General features: G+C 30.7%; 1 protein-coding gene across 1 annotated transcript; it reads left to right on the top strand.

Moving 5' to 3' along the window:
• Positions 1-6,852: 6,852 nt before the first annotated feature.
• Positions 6,853-7,365, top strand: BDBG_17612 (uncharacterized protein; the record flags this gene model as incomplete). The annotated part of the gene is made up of 2 exons (XM_031725294.1): positions 6,853-7,218; positions 7,282-7,365. The coding sequence occupies 2 exons, from the start codon at positions 6,853-6,855 to the stop codon at positions 7,363-7,365; spliced, it is 450 nt and encodes a 149-aa protein (XP_031580165.1).
• Positions 7,366-12,165: the final 4,800 nt, after the last annotated feature.

Raw genomic sequence — 12,165 nt, 5'->3', positions numbered from 1 at the left:
TCTGAATAATCAGTTATATGCAAATTATGTATCTCTTGCATTATCTGAGTGTGTAAGAGTTTGAAGTGAGAGACTCAGCATTATTCATGAAATTATAGAGTGTTATTATCATCAATTAAACATTCTGAGATATCAGTTCTTATATATAGTTCTGAGGAAAATCAGAGTGCTTCTTAATATACTGCTTCAGTGAGAATCTGAAGAAGTTCATCAGTCTGAGCTGCTGTATATCACAGTTCATTCAGTGTAGAGAAAGTGAAGATATTGATATCAGTTCTAATTAAAGAAGTATATATGATGTCATAAGCTGTTTCATCTTAATCAACTAGTATCTTCAGATTCAAGAGTTAGTACTCTTGATTCATTCAGTGAGTATCTGTTATATTAAATAACATATCTTGCTCTTGTTGTGAGAGAGTATCTGTCATCAAGTTCTAGCTGTCAGAACAGTAGTGTATTATAAAATAAAAGCAGCTTAGAAACTCAGATCATTGCATCTATCATTCAGTAAGTTTATAGATAGTTGTGAAGTATTTGAGATTCTTATAATCTGTAACTATCTCAAATTCAGAGACACTTCAGAGTTCAGAGTCTCATTCTTCTAAACAGTATATAATCATGAGAAGTTTCTTGTCATAGATCTCATAATTGTATTCAGCAGAACTCAGTTTCTTAGACATAAAGATATATAATTATAGAATATCTTCATCATTATATTACAATATCACTTCTTCTATCACATAGTCAGAGAAATCAGCTTCAATAACTATTTTATAATCAGAATTAAATATTATCAGTAGAGAGATATTAATGAACATCTTCTTCATCTATATAAATGCAGCTTCAGCATTCACTGATTATTAAAATACTGAGTCTTTCTTAGTAAGATTTATAAGTGATCTCATGATATCTGAGAAGTTTTATATAAATTGCTGATAGAAGTTAGTAAATCTGATGAAGCTTTATACATCTTTCACAGTACACAGAGCTTTTTATTCAAGAATGACAGAGACTTTCTCAGAATTTATTCAAATTCTCTTATCAGCTTCTATAATAAAACTCAGATACTTGATACTCTTGACTTCAAAATCACACTTATCAATATCTATTAGTAGTTCTACTTCTTATAGCTGTTGTAATATCTTTCATATATATTCTTGATATTCTTTTCTGAATTCATCAGTGAAGATGAGAATGTTATTCAGATAAGTAGATACAAACTTATCAAGAAAATCTCAGAGCACTCAGTTGATATACTTCTGAAATGTACTGAAGACATTAGTTAGTTTAAAGAGTGTGACTATTTATTTAAAGAGATTATAACATGTTCAGAATGCTGTAAGCTATTCATCTTCTTCAGTGATATAAATCTTATGAAACACAGTGATGATATCTAGTTTTATAAATTATTGAGCTCATCTGATTCATGCTAGAATTTTATTGATAAGAGATAAAGAATATTGATCTTTCTTTATCAATCTGTTCAGATCTTAGTAGTTTATACAGAATCAGAGTTCTTTATCTGATTTCTTTGTAAAGAGAATAAGAGCTGTAGCAGAAGAGTTGCTAATATATATGAATTCTTTATTCAACAGATCATTGAGTGTCTTTCAAAGAAGAAGAAGTTCATCTTAAAATATGTTATAAAAAGAGTTTCATGATAGTTCAGAGTTCTTATCATTCTTTTTCTCTAACTTAATACTGTGATTCTATTATTATTATTATTATTCTTCAATTATAGATGTATACAGTCAGAGACTATGACATCTATCTAAGAACCTTTAGTTCTCAGAGTTTTTCCTATATCTATAGAGTCAACTATTATACACTTATCAATTTCAGATATGCAAAATCAGAAAATTTCAGCCTAGAATACAAAAACTGTTTATAAATTGCAGTATTTCAACATCTATTAATACTTTAAAATCATTTGAAAATATCATGACAAAGGAAAAGAGAACATAGTCTTAAAGATAGACACATTAAATAGATAGATAGAAAAGAACAGAAAGAAATAAGTACAGTAATAAGAGTTATAGAATAAGATCTCTGCAGTTTACATCTTAAGCTATATACATATTTTAACATTCTATATAACTGACTGCTGCCTCTGTTCTCTCAGGCCTGCTTCAGAGATTATCATTCTCTCTAAAGAGTCACTGCTCAGCTAGCTTCTGTAACTAGCTTACTCATAAGTGAGATTCTCACTAAGAATAATATCAGAGCTACTCAATTCTAGTTAAGTCTCTAATCTTTCAGCTGTCAATCTCAGTATTTCAGCCTATTAATTGACTGTCACAGTCTTACTTACACTAATCACCTATTAAGAATACCTAGATCTCATCTCATCTAGGTTCTTACTAGGCTCAGAGTGTTCTAATTGAATAGTTTTTAAATCTCATTCTCTAGAAGTGAGTGTCTAGAGTGAGAGAGATGAGATCTGATCAGTTAAGCTTGATAATGATTTACTATTCTGCAGACACTCTAGATCTCAATCACTCTAGTACTGATCTAACTTAAAGTATCTGAGAGACTGTTAACTCTAAAATCAGTGAGAATTAGTGTCTGAAAACCTCTGAGATAAACATCTTAAGCTTGATAATGATTCACTATAGTGCATTCAGAGGCCTCTGATACTGTTTTATAACTTAACAGTGAAAGCTGTGATTAAGATGACTCTTGCAGGGTTTGAACCTGCCTTCTCTTGACATTCATTCCCCGGGGGGAAGGCCGTTAATTGAGGCTTCATGATAGTGTAGTTAACCACTACATCACCGGGCTAATACTGTGATTCACTTCAGAATCTTGTAAGAGAGATATATTTATAATATTATCTTATCAGAAGACATTTAGATATTCATGATATTATTAAGAAAGTTTTATATAAGAATCTGTTATTATAATACAGAATAACTTTTCTAGAGTCTTTTTAATATTAGTCAGACTGATGAAATAGATTAATATATAATTCTGCTATCAGTGAACTTATCAGTGACTCTATCAGTGATTTTAATAATGACTTCTTTTTCAGAGTATTTCATATGTGTTGACAGAGATCTGTGTTAGATTCATAATCTTGTGAATATCATCTTCATGAACTCTATCATTGTTAGAAAATATTAAGCTTCTATTTCAAGTGTTTAATAAGATATCTTGTTCAGATAGTCAGATAAGTTCTAATATAAGATTATAATCAAGATTATCAACTTCATATGTATAGATATCTTTATACTGATATTCTTTCACATCTATAATCAGCTTTATTTTATAACAGATATAAATGTTCTTTGAATCATTAAATTCTGCAAGAAGTCAGAGTTTTAATAGAGAAATACACTGAAGATTATAACATCTCACAACTGAAGATTTTATTATTGTATAGTAATATAGATCACTGTCTACCATGACTTTCATATTATATATATTATCAATCATAGTAGATACAAGAATCATATTCATTATTATCTTCTCTTTAAATTATTGTTATCTGACCTCTTCAAGCTTCTGTTTATAAATTTAAATAGAAGCTAATCTTTTCCCTGTTTCACTGAAGTATTCTTGTAGTTATCTTCTGAATCTTTCTTCACTGCAATGTAATTGATGTGAACAGACACTGATCTTTCTCTTGAGTGTGAAGACATATAGATTAATTAGTAGTTGAAAGCAATGTGTTCTGATCAGTTACAGTTGATACACACTTCATATTAATATCAATCAGTGACTTCTTCAGAAGTGATCTCAGAAACTCAGAAGTCTGTTCAGACAGTAGAGACTCTTGCTTATATATAGACATTTGAGTCTACTCAATTCATGACATCTGCATTATTGTTATTTCTCAGTGCAGGTGTATGAGTTACTGAGATGTAATATCTTCTATCACTGTTCTGTATATTCTTGAGCTTGATAAGACAGTTATTCATTATTCAGAGCTGTGTGCAGAAGTCTTTATAAGTCTGATCTTTGTCTGCACTTATAAGAGTCTGTAAGAGTTTGAAAGTTAATATCTTCTTAAGCATGCTAATCTTTATTTAATTCTCTCAAGATTAGTCATCTGCTTCTAGAATCTTGATGTTAAAGTCAGAGATGAATATTATAAGAGAAGTGTTTCTCTGTCAGACACTCTGTAATCAATCTAATACTTTCTATTGTATAGCAGTGTCTTGAAACAGAATATCAAGATATTTGATGATATTGTCAGATATTCACAACACTGATTTACATGCTTTCATTCATAAATGAAACTTCTATTTCATGTAATTCTTCAATTATTCATTGATATATCAATCTTGATTAATTAATAAACTGATGAAATCTTTATCTATACTCAGTTTTATAAGCATTTTCATTCTTCATAATGAGTAGAGAGTGAGATCAGAAGTATTGAAATATACAGAAGTATCTAAGTATTCTTTCAGCACTTTTATATCTGATTCTGTAGATGTTGAAATTGCATGAGTTAATTATTAAATCTCTTTATATTGAAGTTATTGAGTTACATGTATATCAGCTATTTATTATTATTATAATTTCAACATTACTCAGAGTCACTATGTGTCACGCTCTCAGCAGCGCCAAGGCTCTGCTGCGGTTCCACACGGTTCATTGCTTTCATGCAGATAATTTCATCTCATTCAAACTGATTTTCAACCACTCTATGACATTATTCGGATATATCATAGAAAGATCTGATTGATGGATATGAGAACTCTGCTTCTATATAAGATCAGCAGATTACTCTTTCTTGATAATGAGATGCTGCTGAGGTATCACTCTGACTATTCTCACTCATGAAATGAGAGAAGAGTATTCACTCATTGTCTATATAGAATAGCTAGATACTGACTTCTCATCAAAGAAGCAGCAATTCATTTTTCTTCTACTAAAATATATATAAGAGTTACTGCATGTCTCATATAATCTTCTTAGTATACTAAGTATCACATCTGTGATATTCTTGTAATAACCCTGTAGTCTATGAGCTTGCTATTCAAGCAAGATAGTCAAGCTTACTCATACAGCTTCTTAAATAACTATCTCTATATAACACTGCTGACTAGTCATTACTTCAGTTCTGTTATATTACAATTTGAATTACTTTATCTGATTATAAGTTTGAATCAGTCAAGCTCTAACAGACTGATATAGTCTTATGCACTCACACTGAGACTGACTCAACCTCACTCTCTGAAGAAAACACTACATTATTTTCTAGAGTGTGTACATCTCTATCTCAGCAGAAATCCGAGATTTCTGAATCTGCTGCACATTTTAACATGAGCTCTTCAACTGCTCTATCACTGTCACAGCCTCTACACATCTACATCTATCATAGAGATAGAGAGATTAAGATCAGAGATTCTCTGAGATATAAGAGAAACATCTTATCTGAATTTCACAGCTTTATCTGTACTCTTGAATGAAAATTTCACCTTAATCTGAGTCAGTATAATACTCATGAGATATAAGTAATCTATGCTGTCAACCTTCTTGAAGACATCTCTGTGACTACTTAAGTCATCAAGAAGAGAGAGCTTGAGCATATTAATACTATTATAACTTGAGAAGAATTCAAGAACTTTCTACTGAATTAAATCAAAGATCACTGCAATCACAGCTTCACAGCAGTGTATTAATTCAACTTATTATATTAATAAGATAATGAGAATTCTTCTGATTTCAATATAAGATTTGAAGAATATTGAGAGAAATTGACTGATAATTTAGATTAATTAAAAACACAGTTTTATCTCATAAAGCTGACTTATAAGATGTGAATAATAATATTATAATATCAGAGTTTACTTATTAATTATACTGAGCTTGTCAACCTGACTTTCTGAATTTATTTGAATAATCAATTTTCTGAGAAAAAGACTAATAAAATCTCTTCTAAGTAATTAATAACAGAATCTAAACAGTGCTGTGACAGCTTCAGTGCAGAGAAAGTAAAGAAGAATTTCAAGTATTCTAATTCTTCACTCATTATAAAGAAATATTAAAAAAGATTTAATAAAGATCTCTGTTTCAACTGTGAAGCTGATAATCACTATATCAGTGATTATAAGAAGTTAAAGAAGAGAAGAAATTAAGAAGATATTTTCTCAAAATTAACTTCTCTTCTGACAAATATATTCATAGAAGATAAAGAAGAGAAAGAAATAAAGAATTGATAATTCTTATATCTCTAAGTTCATGTTATAATTGTGATTCAGAAGAACGTATGACCGTCGGATAATAACGCAGCCGCTTCCGAACTACTAGCGTATGAATGTAAAGGGGGGCCATAGCGGCCACTAATTAATTTAGTGTACAATATTATAATATATAAGAAGCCGGTGTACATCTGTAATTATACACTGACTTAAGCAACCTTTAAATCATATCTGATAGCATGTCTAAAAACCAGTGAGAAGTGCAGGCTTCTTCAGAGTGTGATAATTCTGTCTATAAAGTGATTTATAGTTATCATGCCAGTGTGATTCTAGAATATCTCAAAAGATAGTATATGAAGAGCAGTGAGTGAAAGAGCATCTGATTGATACTACTTCACTTGTTAAGGGAAAACTTCATACCCAGGTGAATGCCATGTATGCAAATAAATAAGATGTGAGAAAAGAGATGAGAGTGATGAATCAGATTCAAAGAAAACTGCTCTTCACTCAAAGAGATAAAAGAGAGAGATGATCATTATCAGAGTTGTATAATGATAACAGAAATCATATAATAATATAGTGATATAATGATACAGTGATATAATAATAGACATTATATAATTAATAAGAAATCACTGAAATGAATACCTTCTCTAGTTAATATGAATAACACCCTTCTCTGCTATCTGAACTGAAAGATATGCAGAACCTCTCAGAGAGTTTACTTAAAGCAGTAAGAAAAGCAGCTGAGACTGCTGAACTGGAATCAAAGCTCTGTACATGTACAAGGATTCTAAATGAGATTGAGGCCTTGTGTACACAGTGGCAGGCTGAGGTGAAAGCTAAACAACAATTGACATTCGCTGCGGATCAAGCATCCACTATGAAGAGCTTCGCCGACGCAATCGCCACCATCAATAAGAATAGAGAAAACCAGATCTTAGGCCTGCAGCGGGAGATCGAACATTTACACAGACAGGTGACTACACATGATGAGATCTATGTCAACTATGAAATGCCGCGCGAGATTCTAACTGATAACAGTGCAAACCTTGTAGAAGAAGCAGTGAGGCATTTTGTGAGCCAGTTACAGACAAGACATTGTAGAACAACATCATATCATTCACAGACAAACAGGAAGATGAAACACTTAAATGAAATCTTGAGCAATATGCTGATGAAATATCTAGTGAGCAAGCCTACAAGACTATGAAATGAATATCTCAGGCAGGTGCTACTGGCCACACAGATTTGACAGTATGCAGTCTTCAAGTATTCATCATTCTATCTGTTGTATGAATTGCATCCGCGCATTCTGAAGAATGCTTCAGAAAAGATGAGAGAGAGAACAGCAGTTGCAGATGCAACAGTCATGAACACAGCAGAAATAGCAGTTATGAACACAGTAGTAGCAGTTACAGACACAGCAGTTGCAGATGCAGAATCAAGATTGAAAGAGATCAGTCACACATGTGCAAAAGCTAATAAGTTACTTCTGAACTGAGCAATTCAATTGAAAAGAATATGAGACTCACTAGTTAAGAAATTGAATCTCAAGATGAGAATATGAGTTTTTATATACAATGAGAGTTCTGAGAAGTTTCAACCTAGATAAGTTAAGTTATATAAAATACTCAAATTACATTCTCTGAGAATGTATGTATTGAAAGAATCAGAGAAACAGATCTTATACAACTTAATCAATAATTCATGACTTATAAAAGCAAAGATGTAAGATCTGAGTAGATTATAATTATTCACAGCACTATCATCAGTATTGAAAAAGAAGAGACTTATAATTGAAAAGTCTCACAAAGTAAGAGAAATCATAGACACTTATAAATCAGATAATCTCACTTATTCTGATCTTTTCATGATTATAAGAAAAGAATGAGAAGAAATGAAGAAATCAGATGAATGCTACACTTCAATAAGTAATAAGACTCTAGCTGATTGTATGATAATATACTGCAGACAGTGAGTGTAATATAGTAAAGAATAATCTCAAAGCAGCAGACTTATATATGAGTCAGATTACAGAAGAAAAAGAAATTCAGAGTTGAATTTAACTGTTTATATCAGTTCAATTGCAGAGATTACAGAGAATGAACTATCTGAAATATTCACAGATATGTGAGACTAAGTCATCTTGACTTCTAAGAATACTCAGAGATCAGATGAGATTAGTTTCAATGAGCTGTTCACTGTAGTAATCTAAGCAGGTGAAGAGAGACAGTATAATGTATAAGACAGAATTATAAAAGATGAAAGCTGCTGAACCTAGTCACTGAATACTATATTATATAGAGATTGTGTAAGAGTAGTAACTAACAGATAAAGAGAAAAGTATAAGAAAAGAAAAGAAATAATGAATTAGTCATTAACTGTAAGAGTCAGCTGTAAAAGACAAATATTATCATATATACTTTATTCATTTTCATATATTATACATTTAATCTATTTTCAACATCACATCACTTGAAAAATGTCAAAAACAAAGAAAATCTTAAAACTCAAGATCTATAAGAGATTCAAGAGCTGCAAGCTGCTCTTACAATAATACTGTATATATCTCTGATTTCTCTACTGCTCTGTGTATAATATTAATGTCATTTATCACAAGATTGACTGAAATGTCAATATAGAAATGCACATGCATATGCATAGAGAAATTGAAGAAGAGTATGAGACTCACAGAATCAGAAGCCAGAGCAGAGAGAGTGAAAACAGAAGAAATAGAAGAAGAAGAAGATACAGAACTGAATAAATAATAATAGAAGTCATCTGAAACTGAATACTTATAACTTGATATATATACAACCTTTCTCACAGAGAAGAAAGAGAAAGTGATAGAAGAAGCTTAAAAGTGAGAGAAGATAGTCTCAGCAGTGTTATTATCTTCAATTAAAATAATCTCTGACACTGAAGTAACTAAGAACTATTGTTAGTGTATGAAACTGTAAAAGTAGGAATAATAACTACTGAATGAACACTCACTGATCTTAGAATTATACATGTAATTACAACAAATATGAGACTTCTCAGAGAGAGAGAGAGAAACACAGAGAAATGCAGAAAGCAGAACATAGCATGTAAATGACTCATTTCCATGATAATATCTCAGACAAGATGTATGAATCTCATGCTTATAAGTATAAAAGAGTACAACATCTGCATTCTTATTTCTGAAAACATGAATATCTTTCATCTGCATCATAAAGTCAGATGACAGATATCAGAGAATAGATTAATACAGATCTATTATTCTGAAGAAATTTATTAGAGTAGATATCTCTGCAATATTGAACTTTACAGTTATGAAAAGCTTCTTAATATCTATAAATGTCATGACTTTGTACACAGTAAAACTCATAACAATTTCTTCTAAGAACAGAAAAATCAGCATCAGAAAGAAAAGATGAAAAAGAAAAAGACTTACAATCTTAACACTGTTAAGAGAGAGAGTGATTCTCTGATATGAATAAATAATTATCTCATCATGAATATTTAAAATGAATATAATAATCAGTGTCTATGACTGAGCTTCAGATAGTTGTATCATACACAGTTTTTATATAATAAATTATTCTGAGAGTTGATAAGAAGGATGAAAGTGTACACACTGAGAGAGATGATTTATTAAGTCTATACAATATCTTCTTAAAATGAGAAGAGCTGATAATGAAAGCAGAGATGATAAAATCAGAAGTAGCAGAAGTAGAGATTATAAGAACAGAGATAGTGAGAGTGAAAGAATCAGACACAGAAATAAGTGTAGAAGATTAAGAGAGAGCAGCAGAGAAAGAAGTGACAGAAGAGGCAAGAGAGAATACAGAAGACCTGATTATATATAACACAGACAATTTCTTCATTATCACATTCTTTAAGTTCTCAATCAATGATTCAGTACTGAGTTCACTATTATTGATAAATACAGATCTGTCAACACATGAAGATTCTATATAAATAAAAACAATATATCAGCATCTGCATCTATGCAAAATTGTGTCAGAAAACACAATCAGAAACTCACTGAGAAGGAAATGATTGAGAGTATATAAGAAGATGAAGAAGATGTATCATTTATAATAGTACATTCTGACAATTATTAGAAGATAAACAAGTTCTGACTATATTTCACAACATATTACACTTACTGCTAATGAACTGCTCAGTATGAGCACTATGAGAATGCTTGTTATAAGAACAGGAAGTCATTACCAGAAATGCATATAATATGATAGATGAACAGATGAAAAGAATTGAATAGAAGAAGAAATAGAAATCTTAGATAAGATGATGACATTTAATGATGACAATGATGAAGATGATGATTGAAGAATGAGAAAGGTTAGTGAATAAGTGATGTAATATAGTGAAAGTTTCTTTGTAAGAGTGTACATGAGATGCTAGCTGAATCAGAGATAGGTCACATAATTGTGAAATGCTAGTGGCGAGCTAATCCGCATGAAGCTAGAGTGTATGACATGATTACATGAGCATGACTGAATCTGGTAAGAGAGAATGTGATTTGAAAGAATATACAACTGTCAGATAATAACGCGGCTGCTTCTGAACTACTAGTGTACAAATGTAAAGAGAGGTCATAGCGGCCACTAATTAATTTAGCGTATGATATTACAATATATAAGAAGCCGGCGTACGCCTGTAATCATACACTGACTTAAGCAACCTTTGAATTACATAATCACAATACATACTCTGAATGAGAAGATACTAGTAAGATATTTACTTGACTTCAGAGTGAATACTAACTTTATATTCTATTTCTTTTCTTTAATGAAGAGTTGAAAGAAGATAGACTTGTCAGATTATATAAAATTTACTGATGAAATGAAATATCACTGTTTTAACATAATTCAAGTGCAGTGTGTAATCACAGACTCAGAAGAAATCTTCAAGAAAAGCAGTCTACTTCTTCACATACTTAATATCATAGATGAGAATGTTATTCTAGATCTTCTATAATTAAGAGAAAATAATTCTCTCATTGACTGAGTCACTTAGATGTGACAGTATTATCTCACTAATGAAGAGATAGTGATAGAGAAATCTGAAGAGTTTTATCAGAAGAATCTTGAGAAAAAGATTGAGTCAATATACTATATAGTAGATGACTGAAACTTGAGAATAGATGAAGAAGTCATCACTCTCACTACAAGATTAATAGCAGTATTTATTATTGAAAATGAATGTATATAATATCTCTTTACAGATTTTAAGAATGTCTTTTCAGAAAGGAAAGCAGTGAAGTTTCCTGATATTAAGATATAATATAAGATTTACTTTGAAGACAGTGCAATGATATTATACAGGCTTCTCTATAACTTATCTGTAAAGAAATTGAATGTTCTGCATAAATATCTTGAAAAAGTGCAATCAAAGAACTGAATACATTCATCAAAGAGTTTAGTAGAGACATCTATACTCTTTATACTCAAGAAGAATAATAGACTACATCTATGCATAGACTACAGAGACCTCAATAAGATGACAGTTAAGAATTGCTATTTATTACTGTTAATTAATGAGATGATCAATCAATTATCTGAAGCAAAGATATTCTTAAAGATTGATATACAGAATATCTATCATAGAATCAGAGTTAATAAAGACAACATTTGAAAAACAGCTTTTCATATCAAGTACAGTAATTTTGAATATCTTGTTTTATCTTTTAATCTTTGTAATACTTCAGTCATCTTCCAGATCTATATAAATGAGATACTGCAGAGTCTTGTTAACATCTTCTGTATAGTATACTTAAACAACATTCTAATCTTCTCAAAAACAGAGAAAGAACACAATACTCATATTTAAGAAGTGTTAAGTCACTTAAGACAGTATCAACTCTATACAAACACTGAAAAATACTTGTTCTACATGCAGGAGATTGATTTCTTAGATTATATTATTAAGATGAATGACATTTCAATGAATAGAAGCTAAGTCTCTGTCATTGAGAACTGACTGACACTGCAGATGTATCATA

Source organism: Blastomyces gilchristii (genome assembly GCF_000003855.2).
Source record: "Blastomyces gilchristii SLH14081 genomic scaffold supercont1.19, whole genome shotgun sequence".
Taxonomy (NCBI): Eukaryota; Fungi; Ascomycota; class Eurotiomycetes; order Onygenales; family Ajellomycetaceae; genus Blastomyces; species Blastomyces gilchristii.
This window is presented reverse-complemented; position numbering and strand designations above follow the sequence as displayed.